The 18,647-nt window shown below is 47.4% G+C and overlaps 1 protein-coding gene across 2 annotated transcripts in view; it reads right to left on the bottom strand.

Moving 5' to 3' along the window:
* Window positions 1–4,592: 4,592 nt before the first annotated feature.
* SLCO1B3 (solute carrier organic anion transporter family member 1B3) overlaps window positions 4,593–18,647 on the bottom strand; it is a 33,831-nt gene continuing 19,776 nt past the window's right edge. For both annotated transcript variants that reach the window (XM_053406064.1, XM_053406063.1), the window contains exons 9-15: window positions 13,763–13,927; window positions 12,707–12,902; window positions 10,360–10,522; window positions 9,430–9,614; window positions 7,533–7,597; window positions 6,617–6,734; window positions 4,593–4,915 (exon numbers count right to left, since the gene is read on the bottom strand). In XM_053406064.1, coding sequence (XP_053262039.1) covers window positions 4,702–4,915; window positions 6,617–6,734; window positions 7,533–7,597; window positions 9,430–9,614; window positions 10,360–10,522; window positions 12,707–12,902; window positions 13,763–13,927 — 1,106 coding nt within the window. In that variant the 3' untranslated portion in view covers window positions 4,593–4,701. The remainder of the gene's footprint in view (window positions 4,916–6,616; window positions 6,735–7,532; window positions 7,598–9,429; window positions 9,615–10,359; window positions 10,523–12,706; window positions 12,903–13,762; window positions 13,928–18,647) is intronic.

Raw genomic sequence — 18,647 nt, 5'->3', positions numbered from 1 at the left:
GGCACTCCTGTCTTCCACTACCTCCTGCAGTTTGGTCAAACTCATGTTAGTAGCTTCAAGAACACTGTCAACCATCTTGTCCTCTGTTGTCCCCTTCTCCTTGTGCCCTCAGTTTTTCCCAACAACAGGCTACTGAGGAAGAACGGAGGACAAGTACAGGTACTACTACTAATAATAATATTTTGGGGCCCCTTGGCTCGACTCACTGTAAGGAAACCACTTGCACTGCCCTGAATCCAGCACTTTTACTTTCCATCTCCTCCTCCTACAGCCCCTTTCCTTCTATCATTCATTAATTCCTTCTCTTACAGATGCCTTAAGAGTTGTTGTTTTTGCAGGGGTGGGGGTGGTATCAGACAGTTGGAACAGAAATGTTAAAAAAAAAACAAGGGTTGAGTTCCATAAGGGTTGAGCGATTGGAAAAGGACTTCTGCTCTGCTCACACAATGCAGACCCTTGGATGGCTTTAAAAGAGGATAAGGCCAAATAGAGAATTCACCACACAGCATCTCCAAGTAGACGTAGGGGAGATTCCTGGTCCGAAAACGTGGAAAGCCACTGCTAGTATGATTCGAAAATTGCACTTCTCTGAGTTTTGTTGTGCAGTTCTCCATCCAAGTTTTAGGGGAAATTGCTTTGCAAATATGTATTATGAAAAATTGGGATTAGGAGAAAAAGACTGATGGGTTTACATGAAAACCTTTTTTAAAAAACTCACCAGCTGACATGGAAATGAACTGAAATTAGAATCATAGAATCATAGAATCATAGAATCATAGAGTTGGAAGAGACCACAAGGGCCATCGAGTCCAACCCCCTGCCAAGCAGGAAACACCATCAGAGCACTCCTGACATATGGTTGTCAAGCCTCTGCTTAAAGACCTCCAAAGAAGGAGACTCCACCACACTCCTTGGCAGCAAATTCCACTGTCAAACAGCTCTTACTGTCAGGAAGTTCTTCCTAATGTTTAGGTGGAATCTTCTTTCTTGTAGTTTGGATCCATTGCTCCGTGTCCGCTTCTCTGGAGCAGCAGAAAACAACCTTTCTCCCTCCTCTATGTGACATCCTTTTATATATTTGAACATGGCTATCATATCACCCCTTAACCTCCTCTTCTCCAGGCTAAACATGCCCAGCTCCCTTAGCCGTTCCTCATAAGGCATCGTTTCCAGGCCTTTGACCATTTTGGTTGCCCTCCTCTGGACACGTTCCAGTTTGTCAATGTCCTTCTTGAACTGTGGTGCCCAGAACTGGACACAGTACTCCAGGTGAGGTCTGACCAGAGCAGAATACAGTGGCACTATTACTTCCCTTGATCTAGATGCTATACTCCTATTGATGCAGCCCAGAATTGCATTGGCTTTTTTAGCTGCCGCGTCACACTGTTGGCTCATGTCAAGTTTGTGGTCAACCAAGACTCCTAGATCCTTTTCACATGTAGTGCTCTCAAGCCAGGTGTCACCCATCTTGTATTTGTGCCTCTCATTTTTTTTGCCCAAGTGCAATACTTTACATTTCTCCCTGTTAAAATTCATCTTGTTTGTTTTGGCCCAGTTCTCTAATCTGTCAAGGTCGTTTTGAAGTGTGTTCCTGTCCTCTGGGGTGTTAGCCACCCCTCCCAGTTTGGTGTCATCTGCAAATTTGATCAGGATGCCCTTGAGTCCATCATCCAAGTCGTTGATAAAGATGATAAATTAATGTTGAAAAAAAATGAGGAAGTAAGAGAAACTGAAATGGACAGATCCACCCCTCCCTCCCTGTAAGACCCCAGAATGCCCCACAGAAAACACTGTAGTGCAAATGAAACGTCCTGTAAAATTACTTCGGAATGTTTTTTAAAAAACACAACATTGTACGATGTGCACACAGTAGGCTGAATGGAATGTATCCCTCTTATTAGTAACTTGGAAGAATGAAAGAGCCTGGAATTTCCTCTTGCACAAGAGATGCCGGCAGGAGAGCTTGAACCGAGAGAAAACCAGGGGCAAGGAACAGTCTTAAAGAACATTTATTCATTGGTTCAGTTTCTAGCCAACCTTTGTTCAGTAGCAACCCAAAGAAGTTACGAATCCAAAATCAGAAACTGGAGCAGGTTACAAAGGGGGTGAGACCAAAGGCAGTTGTATTGGTTATCTACCACTTTACCAGACACAGCTCCCCTCCTCACATTCTGATGTATTGCAGTTCTTAGAAAGGCTTAGAACAGCCAGCTGCAAATTGAAAACTTCCTTTGCTGTGGAATGACAATGACCCAGTAGCGTAGCATGGGTTGCCAGTGCCCGGGGCCACATGGAGGTGGGGACGAAGGGAAACAAACGGAGTACACAGGTGCATTCAACTGCCTAGCGGTGTCTGCATCATCCAGGAGACTGCAGCAACAGAGATAAGAAAAGTAGAGTCGTTCCATTGTCTGAAGAGGTCACTTCCTGGTTCCTATGGAGAAGCCGTTTTCAACAGAGCCCAGCAACGGAAACACACAGCTGTATTGAGGCAGTACTAGGTGTTTAGATTTTGCACCGCCTAACAATTTTATGCCCTGGACAACCACCCCTGCAACCCCTCCCATGCTATGCCTCTTGGTGGACCCAGGCTCTCTTCAGACTTTGTGTGAGTGCTGTTAGTAGCACAGACATCCCAAAGAAAAGTGGATTGTAAAAATATAACCTCCCCAATGCTATTTTGGAGCAACCATCAGAAGACTTTTTGAATTCTATCTTGACAGTCTGATGGCTTGTTTCTGAAGCTATCCTGATGTTCTGATAGATGGAGCTCATTTCAAATCGGGATCAAGATCTATAAGGAGGTAAAGCTGCTTGCAGAGAGTGTGACTTCTGTCTCTAGTCTGCAGAGAGTTATTTTTCTTTGTTTAATGTTAGTGTGGATGTTTCCTGAAGAGGATCCTAGTGGCTCATTAGTGCTAGTGCAGAAGACAGAAATGCCAGGATGTCAACTTTATCATCGGATGGAAGTTACTCATCAAAATAGATAAGACATCTCACATAAGAGCATTAGGCTACAAATTTAATTGACAAGCCCAGGTGAAGCAGTCCAGATTCCACTGAAGGAATTGCCTGACACGTGACTAAATTAGAACAGGCATGTGGGGAACCTTTGGCCTTCCAGATGCTGTTGAACTACAGCTCCCATCATGCCTGGTCATTTGCCAGGCTTGCTAGGGCTGGTGGGAGATGCTGTTCAGCAATATCTGGAGGGCCAAAGATTCCCCACACACTTGATTCATCCTTCCAAGGTGTCTTAAGAGAACTCAAAAAGATAACCTTACCATGGGGGAGTGGGAAATATTTCCCAAAGTTTTGTTGCATTCCTTCGTTGCAAATTGCAGGTGGGTGTCTTCCTAGCACGTAGATGGAAAGAAGCTACTTTGGGACATTTAAAAATCAGTTCACACTTTGCATTTTTAGCAATACACCAAATATATATTTCCACGTGTGTGTCAAGACCGATAATGTGTGAATACGACATGCATGCATTTGCCAACTAGTTTTATTATAGAAGTAGACTCATAAGGGAGACCCAAATGGCTGCAGAATCCCTATCCGAAGTGCATCAGTAGTCAACCTGGATTTGCTGCATTTCATGTGTAAACTCAGCTCAGATGTACTGGCTAGTAACACAGGGGTGTACATGGGCTCTGCAGAGGGCCAAAATGAGGCAAGTCAGGGTGATTTCGAGTTATTACCACCCTTCTAAGTTGAAGCTCGGTGTGACGTTAACATATGAGCGTGCTGGAGGTGAAATAGTTAAACAGGTTACCCAATCAGAACCCGGGGGGTGGAGTCAGAGGAACTATAAAACCAGCTCTGGGAGGGGTAAAGGGGAGAGATTGTTGGGAGTTGGGTGGTTGGTTGGAGTGGGAGTGAATTGGGATAGAGTCTGTGGGGAGGTTGAGTTAGTGTAGCGAAATAAGCTGAGTCAGGAACAGTTAGGAGCTAGGAAGACAAGCAAATATCTGAGAGGTGGTTTAGTGAGTGAGAGCAGGTAGCGGAAGTTATAGGTCTAGATAGGCACCCTATGATTGTAATTGACCGATACCCTTTATGAAACCACACACTTGTTAAACTGCAATAAATAAACAGAAGTTTATGTTCTGATTTAAACCTGACTGGACTCAGTATTGTACCAGGTAGGGCCTGGGTGGTGGCAGCGAGAAATAAAGTGGTGGCACAGGGATCAATAGACGGTGAAATGTCCAGGGACCTTGTGTGATCGCCACACTCGGTACGAAATGAGAGCCCTCACAAAGCATCATTTTGATCTGTTGCTTCCATCCTTTATTGTTCCTTATAGCTCTCTATATAGCTGTTCCCCCCCATATGCCCTGCTTTGTGGGCTTTGCATAGGGCTCCCCCACCCCCAGCTGGAATTCAGTTCCGGCGCCACTCAGGTGGGCACCATTGCCATTATAAGAGAACAAAGGAGGCGTTCATGGTGAGTTCTGGCACCTCTTTTTCTGGGAAAATAGCACTGGATATCTGGATAGCCATTGCGACAACAGAATGCTAAACAGGACATTGGTTCTATCCAGCAAGGACCGTCTTACGCACACAGAAAGTAATGACAACAAATGCTATTAAATAATGCACTGCTGTGTTGGACAATTTAATCTTTGATATAGTCAAGATGCCCCCTCCAATGGTCTGTGCATAATTGCCTAAGTACAGTGTGATGGTTCATTTGCACTAGATGCAGGTGTCCATTTCTGCATCTGAAAGGCCTGTCGTATGTTCAGCGCCATTAAGCTTCGTTTCCCCATTCAGAGCATCTTCTTTCCTCTTGGTTTCGGGGGAATCAGCCTGTTTTGCTCCAAAATGTTTCTTCACGAACAAGAAGAAGACTATGCCCAGCAGATAGGATGGAGCTCTTAAGACAAATGTTAGACCGAAGAAATAATGTCTGCATAAGAGAAGAACCCACAGAGGAATTGTGTTTATATTTGACTTTTTCATTCCTGCTTTTTTTATCTATATATCACAAACACAAAAAAATCCTAAGAGCAGCTTACGGTGTAAGTTGCAACGCAACGTCATAATAATAATTTGAAATTGCAGTGTGATAATGTGCAAAATATTTAGCAGAAAGCAAAACAGATAGTAGCAGCCACAAGGTTCAATTGCTAAACAAAACAAAAGATCACTGGAATAAATTAGTCTTGATTAGGGGGTGAACCCAGTGCTCCTCCAAATATTGCGGCCTCATTAAGGCAGCAAAGTGGGGAAAACTTTGCTAATTTTGAGAAAATACACATGTCGGATTCATCTGCCAAGCCTACTATTCAAATCAGCCTATCCACGGCAGTCGGGGGTGGGTGGGGTGCAGCTTGGGGGGCAGACCTGAGGGACACAACCTTCCCTCAGGTCCACTCCCCAGGCATAAATTAGCTTGCTGAGGCAGCCCTCAGCAGCGCAGTCAGCCAGGAGCAAGTCTCTGTCCATAGAGTCAGAAGCGGGTGGCTAACGGGCCATAGAGCTTCCTCAGTGCTTAGGGTTGGGCCATCAGTGTAAATCTGTGTTTTGCCACGGCCCGTTCTCTTCCCCCTCCCCCCCCCCCCCGCCCCAAGCAGACCCTGTCATACTCCATACCCCCACTAGGAGGCTGAGAGGGCTACATGTCCAATACCTATGCCTACCTACCTCTTTCTGCCAACCTAGCAGTTTGAAAGCACGTCAAACTGCAAGTAGATAAATAGGTACCACTCTGGCAGGAAGGTAAATGGCATTTCCATGTGCTGCTCTGGTTCGCCAGAAGCGGTTTAGTCATGCTGGCCACATGACCCAGAAGCTGTACACTGGCTCCCTTGGCCAATAAAGCGAGATGAGTGCTGCAACCCCAGAGTTGGCCACGACTGGACCTAATGGTCAGGGGTCCCTTTACCTTTACCTTACCTATTTCTTTAACCAATCAAGTTGTGGCCCTTTAATCCCAGACAGTTGCGGTGTCTCTTTATTCATATACCCTAGGTGGGCACACTCGGTGGTGATGGGGACTCTGCGGCTGGGAACGCAACTGGTCCAGAAACTACGGCTAGTACAGAATGCAGTGACTAAACTGCTGCTGTGGCCAAATGGCATGTGTCATCTTTCCTAAGACATCTGTCCTGGCTGTCCATATGCTACCAGGCCAGGTTAAGCGATTCCTCCTTCAACACCAGAGGGGGAGATAAGAACATAGAAAGCTGCCTTATACTGAGACAGACCATTGATTACACTGCCTGGCAGTGACTCTCCAGGATTTCAGACAGGCGTCTCTCCTAGTCCTGCCTAGAGGTGCCCAGAATTGAACCTGAGACCTTCTGCATGAGACCTTTCAATTCTACGATTCTATGGTTGCACCCTAGAGCTCTAGCCCATTAATCAACATAATTTAGCCAACCATAACTTGAAGCCCTGTTGTTCTCTTAACAAATTGCCCAAGAGAGATGGATCCTGGCGCCAGGCATTAAAATTAATTGACAGAGAGACGGCTAGGCTCAGAGGACTCCACCTGGATGGCTGCCAGGCAGGAAGTCATCTAGATTGAGCCCAGCCATTGCATTAAGTTAATGAGACAGCTGACCTTGAGATGACAGAGAAGCTCTGGGATTCCAGTGGAGCTCACCTGTACACTGTCGCATCATAAAGCATGCAAGCTCCTCGCTTGCCACAGCTGCTGCTTGCCCACTTCAAGCAAGCCCTGTCTATCACTGCTCCAAAATAAACAGGGGCTGGAATTCCAGCTGAAAAACATCAAGCGCTAAATATAGGTTGTCATCTAAAGCACATTTTTAGACAATATTCTTGGGTAGGATGATAGTAGAGACAGGGTGTTTGTATGTGTGTAAGTCTTAGAAGCCCAGTAACCCAAAATACTAAGCAGATCATTGCAATAATGTATGGCCTCCCTTGCGCAGGTCATTTTCTTTCCAGCAGTGGTCAGCCAGTTGCCTTTAGCAGGGAGCTGATGGTCCTTATCGTCTTATACATCCACGGTTCTGAGACAGAGCCCCCCAAAAAGAAACCACACCTCTGAGCATGCAGGTTTCATAAGCCACTTGGGGAATTGCTCCACCAAATCTTCTTAACAGATAACTAACAGCAAACATTCTTCAAGTATGGAGCAAAACTGGCAACAGCCACAAACAAAGGGAGTGATCTCAGTTGGATAGGGGAAACCCCAACATTTGCAAAAGTACAGAAGTTCGGAGGGGGGAGACCAAAATCAGCCTGATGAGGAGCAATCTCAGTGGCATGCACAGACTGTGCACACATACCTCCCTCTCCTACCCTTCCCTCACACACCCCCATACATCTCTTTCACAGAGAGACCAATCCAAATCTTCTTTACATTGGCCTGGGTCCTTCTGCCCAACCCAGCTGGCCTACATCAGAGTAATGTAAGTGTCACTCCAACAGAAGCCTGCCCCCCCATACTGCTTGTTCACTTGCCTGTGTGAGTGTGAGTGTGTGAAGAACTGGGGCGGGGGGGGGGATGTCCAGTGATATTCAAAAATGACCAGAATGGTGATGTTTCTTACCCAAAGCTCTCATAACAAGCATATAGAGTCCAACTGCAAGTGACTTCAATTCTGGATCTACGCACCTAAATGATGGAAGAAATCAGCCTTAGTGGAAAATATTCTTCTATACATTCCTGCAAGTCTCTATAAATTATCTGTGATGTTACTAACACAGTGAGCAATCCATTGGTAGTGCTTTGGCTGTGTTATCATCTATTATTATTTGCTTTCCGCCTAAGCATCTCAATGTGATACGCAGTAAACTGACAGCAGATTTCTTCCTTCCTAGCATTTAAGCAGCAATCGTGGGGGGAAGCTCACTGGAAGAGAGCATTCTGATGGTCCCAGATTCAATTGTGAGCCTCTCCAGTGTAACGCAAGGGTCTGCAAGACCTCCAGTCAGTGTGGATAATCAGTGTGGATAATTCTGAGCTGATGGACAAATAGCCTGACTCAGAATAAGAGAGCTTCTAATGTTCCCTCCAATCTAATCAACGTAGTCATTGCAGAGCATGATGGGATGTTGGAAAAGTGTGACAAAAGTGAGCCTGGTGCAAAAGGTGAGTTCAGGAGTTTGCCCGATTCAGCAAACTTTATGACCATGAAGAAAGGGCAGCTATGTGAACTCAAGCCTTGCCTCCAGTGAATTTAGACAGCTCTGAAAGGCTGGGATTTGGGGTAAAAAAAGAGGAATTGCAGTGTATTATTGGTACGACTCCCTCTAATACTGAACTTGGGTTGTATGTGCCAATAGAAATGGGGTCCTGATGGAAGACTGGGCCACAGTGAAAGAAGAGGGGGGAATCTCAGGATCTGCCAAAGTACAATTTACGACCCTGGCCTTCTTTGGGAGGCAGGGCAGGATAGAAACTGAATAATTAAACAAATAGGCTCTTTTCTCTTTTTTAAGTACCGTATTTTTTGCTCCATAAGACACACTTTTTTCTTCCTAAAAAGTAAGGGGAAATGTCTGTGCATTTTATGGAGCGAATGCGTGGTCCCTGGAGCCAAATTGCCCAGGGGCGATAAGCAGATCATGCTCCCCCCTTTTTTTTGAAAGAGGGAAGGGAGTGTTGAAACAAAGCCGCTGATCGGCAAGTGATTGGGAGGGAGATAAGGGATGCTAGCAATAAAGGAGGCTGCCTGGGAGGGGGGAGGTAAAGACAGCAAACTTGCAAGGAGAGGAGACAGGAAGACTAAAGCAACGAGGAGAGAAATTAGAAGAAAAGGAGGAGCAAAAAACTGCTCCAGCTAAGGAAAAGACACAAAGGCAAACAAGAGGGAAGGGAGTGTTGAAAGGAGCTGATCGGTAAGCGATCGGGAGGGAGATAAGGGACAATAGAGATAAAGGAGGCTGCCTGGGAGTGGGGAGGTAAAAGCCCATGGATTTTTACAATGGGTCACCCCAAATTCACCATCAGATCACATAGCATGTCCATGGCTACAGCCTGCACCCAAAAAAATCATACATCCACTGTTTCGTGGGGCCGCAATGGCGCAAAAACTGTGGTTACAAAGCACGGATCCACATGTATCCTCAAGATTTTTGCATTGGGTCACCCCAAATTCACCATCAAATCACATGTCTGTGGCAACAAAATGAACCACAAAAATCATACATCCACTGTTTTGTTCTGAATATTTTTTTTCTTGTTTTCCTCCTCTAAAAACTAGGTGCATCTTATGGTCAGGTGCGTCTTATGGAGCGAAAAATAGGGTACATAAGTAGGCAACAATTGAGAAATTAGCATGCTCAGTTGCCACAGTATACTCAGGGTCTCTCGCCGGGGGTTTGGAAATCTGGAGCAGAGGGCAATGGAATTACGGTATTTGTTTTCAGGGAACTTTTAATATAAAACAAGGACAGGAGCAGATATTATGGCCTTTCTTGTGGCAGGCACAACTTGTTACTTACCGAATCATGATCATGTAAAAAGGAGTCCCTCCCAGCGCATAGAAAAAGGAAGCCACTGTTTTGATCACTGCATAATAAATAAAATTTCTTGAGCAACTGTCAGTCCTTGGACATTCTCCCAAAACCGCCGAGGAATTCCTCAGCCCAGAATCCCCCTTTTCAATGCAGCTACAATTCTGAAAAACCTGAAAAGAAGGTTAAAGGTTTTTTGCATAAGGTAAATAAATGAATAGAAGCAAAATCCTGGACTCCATATGCCTATCTATTCTGCCTTTGCCCACCTTTTTTGAAAAAAAACACCAGAAATTCCTTTAAAGACACCAGAAATTCCTTTAAAGAGTTCATTTCTCTGCCCCCAATCTCCTTTCAAGGTAAAAGGCAGCACTGCCTCCACCGAGACCATATAACACCAGTCCTGAAAGACCTACATTGGCTCCCAGAACATTTCCAAGCACAATTCAAAGTGTTGGTGCTGACCTTTAAAGCCCTAAACGGCCTCGGCCCAGTATACCGGAAGGAGCATCTTCACCCCCATCGTTCTGCCTGGACACTGAGGTCCAGCGCCGAGGGCCTTCTGGTGGTTCCCTCCCTGCGAGAAGTGAGGTTACAGGGAACCAGGCAGAGGACCTTCTTGGTAGTGGCACCCACCCTGTGGAACACCCTCCCATCAGATGTCAAGGAAATAAACAACTATCTGACTTTTAAAAGACATCTGAAGGCAGCCCTGTTTAGGGAAATTTTTAATGTTTGATGTTTTATTGTGTTTTTAATATTCTGTTGGGAGCCACCCAGAGTGGCTGGGGAAACCCAGCCCAAATGGGTGGGGTATAAATATTATTATTATTATTATTATTATTATTATTATTATTATTATTACTACTACTACTACTACTACTACTACTATTATTTTCATGAAAACAAAGATCTTACTGTGTCTTTCCTGGATCCTGTCACAGCTTTGCATCCAGCGAAACAGGGCGACACATACGTCATCCCGTCTTCTCCACAGACCGGATCCCACTGGTTTGTGGCACAGTTGCAATTCAGGTTACAGGCTGAAGATAAAGGAGTTGCGCCCCGTGCAACCGCTTGCCTTGTGGAATAAGCAGGGAGGTTTTCCTTTAATTCATCCTAAGGCACATCTAGCATAGGGGTAACCAACAGGGTGCCTTCCAGATGCTGGAAGAGTGTTCTACAGCATGGGACTAAATACTCAACTTCTAGTGATTTTGGTCAGAGAAGCGAGACAGTAGTAAATTACACCGGGCAAGTTGGTGTTAACTCTTTATTAGCAAAAACAGAATCTGCACAGGAGTGGCAGGCCTAATGAGCGCGACAGCTCATCTCCAGCACATATTGGCCCCATGAAGCAGTTGTAGAGACTGAAGGTAACCACTTCCCCACAGCTGCCTAAGTCCCCTGCTCTCCAGGGTTTCCCCCCAAGCAATCTGAGACTACACCTATGAGAAGTCAACTTCTTCTTGGCCCTTTTCATGCCTCTCTTGGTTCTGGGAGATAAGTGGGGAGGGCAGCTTGTCACAGCAGGAGTGGGAGACACCCGTGCCTCTTCACCAGCTGGACTCATCTTTGCCTCTTGGTTTCCCTCCTCTCCTGCTTTAGCTCCTGCCTCTGATTTGGAATTCTCTCTGCCACTGACTCTCAGCTCACTAAACCCTGTTGCTTCTTCAGCTTCCAGACCCCCTTTCCCCAGTCTTCTCCCTCTGACCATTCTTCGTTGTCCCACCATCAATCACTTGAACCTTCTTCCTTCAGGAGCTCCTCAGCTGGTTCCTCCCACCATTTTTCTGTGTCCCTCCAGTCCATGACGCACAGGGAACAGCAAACAGCTCTCCTCCAGAGGATCTCACGGATCCTTAAGGTACCCTGGACCCACCCAGGTTGTGCAGAAATTTGTCTCTGAACATGAGAACGTTGAACCTGGCCTGGTAGCAGAGCTGGCATTACCCTTAGGCACACTGAGGTGAATGTCTTAGGAAGTGAGATTCCATTGGGATCCAGAGGTGGCAAACCCTACTGCTGTGTCTGCCCTGCCACCAAGCCCAACTGCTGCCTCTGCTGCCAGAAAAGCGAGGAGAGGACCAGGACCTCGGCTTCAGCAGGGGGAAGGAGGAGGTGGAGCCAGCAACTCCCCATTTTGCTTCAGGTGGCAAAATGTGTTGGGCCACCCCTGCCCAGTTGTCAATTTGCATTTCTAGGTACAGAAAGTGTTGATCTGATGTGTAGAGATCTTTCCTATTCTAATTGATTCAAGAGGGTTCTGGAAGCTTCTCTGCGTAAAAGAAACAAGCAGAAGGTTCATGATGTTTGGGTTATTCCTTCAGAGAAGCTGAGCACAGCTGGCTTAAACTGCTTTTGTTATCTCTTCAGTCAAGGTCATGCTGACTATAAAAGTAAGGCCAAAAGGCGTTTTCACTTTCTCTTTCTGTCTCTTTTCCTTCTGGTGTGGTGTTCTGTACACAGTATGCTTAGTGTTATGGTTTAGTCTTATTATAACTTATTGTAAATTTAAGTTAAGTCTGTTGCAACTGGATTTCTGATGGACAGTGCCAATCCTGAATGTATTGGATTCATGACCGTTATGCTCATTTGCCTTCAGTAGCAGTAAAGCTCTTCTGGATGAAATATTAACTGCCTCTGGTCTATTTTTGGGAATCCCACATGGGGGAACCAGTGGAGATATTTTAGCAGAGGTGCCACACGTAGTCTGCTCCCACCAGCAGTCTAGCTGTTTCATTTCCCATCAGCTGGAGCTTCCAGGCCAGGCCTGAGGGCAGCTCCACACAGAGCACATTGCAGAAGTCCCATTTCAAGGTTACCAAATGCTACAATGGCCACGTTGGCCAGATATGATCATAGATGGCGTACCAGAGGAAGCTGGTAAAAGACACTCCTAGCTGCCAAGGTCATGTGGGCCTCCAATGGCAAAGACGGATCCAGGAATACAATGGTACCTCAGGTTAAGTACTTAATTTATTCTGGAGGTCCGTTCTTAACCTGAAACTGCTCTTAACCTGAAGCACCACTTTAGCTAATGGGGCCTCCTGCTGCTGCCGCGCTGCCGGAGCTCGATTTCTGTTCTCATCCTGAAGCAAAGTTCTTAACCTGAAGCACAATTTCTGGGTTAGCGGAGTCTGTAACCTGAAGCGTATGTAACCTGAAGCGTCTGTAACCCGAGGTACCAATGTACCTCCAAAGCTACGTACCAATCTTTGCAACACACACACACACACACACACAGTGCATCTGTATCACATACCCATCATAAGATACTGTCAATCCAGCCACTGTGCGGTTCTCACAGCCCACTATTAAGTAGGATAGCGAAATGACAAATGCTAGAAATGACAGTACATATGCCATTTTGGTTGCGGCGACTATGCCAATTTTGTATTTTTTCATGATGAAGCCTCCTAGGAATATACCAAGGCAGACTGCTGGTATGGCTGTGACGGCTGGAATAAAAGACAAAGAAGGAAATAAGGATCATGTCCTGTCACACACACACATTGCAAATGACTTAACAGGGACAGCAAACGGGTGGGGAGACTGAAAGGATACCCTGGAAATGTTAAAAGGGGGAAAGGACCAACATTAAGAATACAGTATTGCTCCTCCTCTTTGTGGGAAATGGATTGTGGATTAAATCTGTAGATTTAGATCTTAACCTCCTGTTAGACACAAGTGGGAGAAATACAAAAGTAATCTGAATCGGGAACAACAGAGAGTGGTGAAAAGGGGCTGGACTGCCTTCTTCCTATTTCTTCAGGTGGGCCATGAGGATTAGGCAGTGTTCCAGAAGCAGCCTGGGGTACAAAGACTGCGTGTTTCTTGGAGAGCATGCATACTGACTGGATAATCTGCAAATTGCCTGGATAATGTACAAGACACATGTGAAATATGCACATTCCCCAATACCGACTGGCAATCATTGCTGCTGCTGCTGCTGCTGCTGTTGTTAATGAAATTTCATCTGAATACTTCATCCAAAGGTCAGTGGGTGGTTGACAACATAAAAATACAAAATGAGAACACAAAATGCATAATAAAAACAAGAACCAAAACAAACAAACCACCTCCTCCCACAAATCAAGGCATATTGGCTAGAGAATGTACAAAGATCACTCAAGATATGCACAGTGCCCAAAGCCTGTTGGAGGTTATGTATATTGACTGGGAAATGTACACAGCACCGTCTTCTAGGAAGGGTTATGTGCACATTCATCATGAGGCCTGGTGAATGTGCACAATGGCCAGTTACTATGCAGATTTACTGCTCAAGTCCCTTTCATTAATACACACACGCAGGACTCACCTGTTACAAAGTTAGACCTGGACGCTGGCTGACCGTACTGCTGCTCTATGTATTTCGGGCTGTATGTTAAGTAACCAATAAAGCTGCTGAACTGCAGCAACGATGAGCACAATAACATAAAGAACATTCGGTTGCCCAGTGTTCTCTTCAGGGACGTAAAGAACTCTGAAAGAGAGAGAGATGTGGTGCTTAGTGCAGGCCAGACCTGCACATTTTATGAATGATCTGCACATCATTTTATGCTTGCTGCCACTGCCCGGGAGGACTCCCCTGAGTGAGTGCCTGAGGGCCCTGCTCTTGCCACTTACCACCTGGCCTGGGGCGGGGCCTGAAGCCTCACAAGGACTGCTTGCTGCTTGCTGCCGCTGCCCAGGAGGACTCCCCTGAGTGAGTGCCTGAGGGCCCTGCTCTTGCCACTTACCACCTGGCCTGGGGCAGGGCCTGAAGCCTCACAAGGACTGCTTGCTGCTTGCTGCTGCTGCCCGGGAGGACTCCCCTGAGTGAGTGCCTGAGAGCCCTGCTCTTGCCACTTACCATCTGGCCTGGGGTGGGGCCTGAAGCCTCACAAGGACTGCTTGCTGCTTGCTGCCGCTGCCCGGGAGGACTCCCCTGAGTGAGTGCCTGAGGGCCCTGCTCTTGCCACTTACCACCTGGCCTAGGGCGGGGCCTGACAGGCCTCACTAGGACAGTTGTTACTGCTGGAGGGGCACAGAGTGTTTTTAAAATGTTTTTAAATTTTTTCTTTTGGATTTTTTGTATGTGGGGGATGGGGGTGGGATGGATGTTTGGTTGGGCTTGGGGAATTATTTTTTTTATTTTGATGTTTTTGTAATTTTTACATTTTTGTTTGTTTGTATTGTTTTATTGGTTTTGTTTGTTTGTTTAAGGTGTTATTTTGTTCTTAGGGGGAGGGGTCAGGGCTGCCGGGGAGTGGGCCCCAGCCCACAAAATGGCTGGGGCATGTCCCACAGGGGGGGATGCACTGGGACAACCGATCTCAGTGATCACGGGTAGGAGGAGGAGTTACGCTAAGACTAGACCATGTCATTACAGAGGGGGCAGGTTTAGTCGTTGTCTGAGGACTATTCCTGTCTCCGGGTCTGGTCCTGACCGGATGGATACTAGAATCAGCAAGGGATACCCACATGACCTGAAGGTGCTGCTGTGCAATGCCAGGTCAATGATTCATAAGACCACTGCCATCCATGACTTGATCATGGATGGAGGACTTGACCTGGCATGTGTAACAGAGACTTGGTTGGATGAAGCAGATGGGCCTGTCCTTGCCGCTGCTTGTCCACCAGGTTTCTCTTACGCACAGCAACCCAGGTCATGTGGGCGGGGAGGGGGGGTTGCAGTGATTTTTAGGAAGTCATTAGTTTGCACCAGGCGTCCTATTGGGAAGACCCAGTTTTCCGAGTGCATGTTCTGGAAGTTGGGCAATAGGGGCAGTACAGGATTCCTTTTGGTGTACCGACCTCCCCGCTGCACCAAGGATTCCCTGCCCGAGCTGCTTCAGGTTGTGGCGGATGTTCTCCTGGAGACACCTAGCTTGGTTGTCCTAGGGGATTTTAACATCCATGCCGACACGACCTTACAAGGGGCCGCTTCGTGGAAAGCATGGCCTCCATGGGGCTGTCCCTGAATAAGTCTGGCCCAACCCATAGCCGCGGACATGCCTTGGACCTGGTGTTTACCTCTATGGATGTTGGTGATCTGACACTAAGTAAAAGCGAAACGAAAGAAGTGCCATGGTCAGATCACTTCCTGGTGCAACTGGACTTCTCTGCGACCCATCCCCTCTGCAGGGAGGTGGGACCAATTCGGATGGTCCGCCCCCGCCACTTAATGGATCCAAATGGTTTCCAGAGAGTGGTAGGGGATGCTTTATCCCATGTTGATGGCCTTTCAGCTGATTCCCTGGTGGCCCGCTGAAATGTGGAGTTAACCAGGGCTATTGACTGTTTGGCTTCGAAGCACCCTCTCCGATTGAATGGAGCCCGGACAGCCCCGTGGTTTTCCACGGATCTGAGGGCAATGAAACAATCGTTGAGACGGCTAGAGCGCCGGTGGCGGATAACTCATTCCGAATCTGACCAGACACAGGTTAGAGCTCAACATCGAGCCTACCAAGTGGCGATAGCGACGGCGAAGAAGAATTTCTTCACCGCCTCTATTGCATCTGCAGAAAACAGCAGCAGGAGACTTTTTCAGGTGGTTCGCAATTTAGCGGAACCACCTGCAACATCGGGGCCCAGTACGGGCCACATGTTCTCCTGCAATGATTTTGCAAAGTTTTTTGCAGATAAAATCGCTCAGATTCGGGAAGAAGTAGACTCCACCGTGGGAGCAGGGCCGGGAGAGTGCTAGAGTTCTGTCTAGTCAAGTTGAGTGGGATCAATTCCAATCTGTTACCTCCGAGGATGTGGACAGGCTGCTTGGACGAGTGAAACCAACCACCTGTCTCCTGGATCCTTGCCCATCCTGGCTTATAAAAGCTAGCCGGGAAGGACTGGGCGATGGGCTTCGTGGGGTGGTGAATGCTTCCCTCCGTGAGGGAGCCTTCCCAGACCCGCTGAAAGAGGTGGTTATTAAACCGCTTCTTAAAAAACCATCTTTAGATGCGGCCACGATGGCCAACTATCGCCCAGTCTCAAATCTTCCATTCTTGGGCAAGGTGATTGAGCGAGCGGTTGCCAAACAACTCCAGGCACGCCTGAAAGAAGCGGACCATTTGGATCCCTTCCAGTCGGGATTCAGGCCTCATCATGGGACTGAAACTGCCTTGGTCGCACTGGTTGATGAACTCCAGCGGGCTAGGGACAAAGGCGAGAGCTGTTTCCTAGTTCTGCTGGATCTCTCAGCGGCGTTTGATACCATCGACCATAACATCCTTCTGGACCGTCTGGAGGGGCTGGGAGCTGGGGGCACTGTCATACAGTGGTTCCGCTCCTTCCTCCTGGGCCGTGTTCAGAAAGTGGTGGTGGGGGATGAGTGTTCAGACCCCTGGGCTCTCACGTGTGGGGTGCCTCAGGGTTCTGTCCTCTCCCCCATGCTTTTCAACATTTACATGCAGCCGCTGGGAGAGATCATCAGGAGGTTTGGGCTGGGTGTTCATCAGTATGCGGATGATACCCAGCTCTACCTCTCTTTTAAATCAGAACCAGTGAGGGCGGTGAAGGTCCTGTGTGAGTGTCTGGAGGCGGTTGGAGGATGGATGACGGCTAACAGATTGAGGTTGAATCCTGACAAGACAGAAGTACTGTTTTTGGGGGACAGGAGGCGGGCAGGTGTGGAGGATTCCCTGGTCCTGAATGGGGTAACTGTGCCCCTGAAGGACCAGGTGCGCAGCCTGGGAGTCATTTTGGACTCACAGCTGTCCATGGAGGCACAGGTCAAATCTGTGTCCAGGGCAGCTGTTTACCAGCTCCATCTGGTACGTAGGCTGAGACCCTATCTGCCTGCGGACTGTCTCGCCAGAGTGGTGCATGCTCTGGTTATCTCCCGCTTGGACTACTGCAATGCACTCTACGTGGGGCTACCTTTGAAGGTGACTCGGAAACTACAACTAATCCAGAATGCGGCAGCTAGACTGGTGACTGGGGGCGGCCGCCGAGACCATATAACACCGGTCTTGAAAGACCTACATTGGCTCCCAGTACGTTTCCGAGCACAATTCAAAGTGTTGGTGCTGACCTTTAAAGCCCTAAATGGCCTCGGTCCAGTATACCGGAAGGAGCATCTCCACCCCCATCATTCTGCCCGGATGCTGAGGTCCAGCGCCAAGGGCCTTCTGGCGGTTCCCTCATTGCGAGAAGCAAAGCTACAGGGAACCAGGCAGAGGGCCTTCTCGGTAGTGGCGCCCGCCCTGTGGAACGCCCTTCCAGCTGATGTCAAAGCGATAAACAACTACCTGACATTCAGAAGACATCTTAAGGCAGCCCTGTTCAGGGAAGTTTTTAATGTGTGATATTTTACTGTATTTTTGGTTTCTATGGAAGCCGCCCAGAGTGGCTGGGGAGGCCCAGCCAGATGGGCGGGGTATAAATAATAAATTGTTGTTGTTGTTGTTGTTGTTGTTGTTGTTGTTGTTGTTGTTGTTGTTGTTGTTATTAAACATCAAATTCAAAGAAATGAAAACATTTGGACCCATGAGAGTCACTACCCAGTCATGAACTGATATCCTAGTTTATTTGCTGCTGTTAATTGTATCTCTGAGCTGCTGCAGCAGTAAGTGGCAAAACTGCAGCTCACTAGCATTTTTTTCATTTTTTCTGGTTTTGCTTTTATTTGGTTTGTTTTTAATTGCATTGTATTATGAAAAAAGCCTGAATATTATTATTATTATTATTATTATTATTATTATTATTATTATTATTTCTTCTCTCATTTCTATTTCTCTCTAACATCCCTGCCTACCACTGAAAACGGCCTTCCTTTGTTGCACTGGAACTGCTTCCCCTTCTCCATTCAACTGACAGAGCCTGACACGACTGAATAGGTCAGGGGTCAGTAGACTTTTTTTGCATGGGGCCCAGTCCACTGTCCCTCAGACCTTGTGGGGGGCCGGACTATATTTTGGGGGGGAATTCCCCCCTAAGACTCTCCCCTCCCTTCTCCACAGCACCGGACGAGCCTCGGTGGCTGCTTACCTGTGCCTTGCGAGCGGCAGGGGCTGGCGGCGGGACAATGAGCAGCGCGAAAGGGCTGGCTCCAGAGAGGGTCTGCTTAAAATGGCACTCAACAAAGCCCAGCCCCCTTCCCCCTCTAGGCAGGGCGGGGAGAAGCCAGGAGGAGGGAGGGAGGAGGCGCCGCCATAGTGTGTGTGAGGGAGGGGGGGAAATGGCACAGCCTGAATGATCAGAATCCCCATGCTGATCTACAC

This window comes from Podarcis raffonei, chromosome 10, assembly GCF_027172205.1.
Source record: "Podarcis raffonei isolate rPodRaf1 chromosome 10, rPodRaf1.pri, whole genome shotgun sequence".
Taxonomy (NCBI): Eukaryota; Metazoa; Chordata; class Lepidosauria; order Squamata; family Lacertidae; genus Podarcis; species Podarcis raffonei.
Note: the sequence above shows the minus strand (reverse complement) of the source record. Positions and strands in the feature narration are given on the sequence as shown.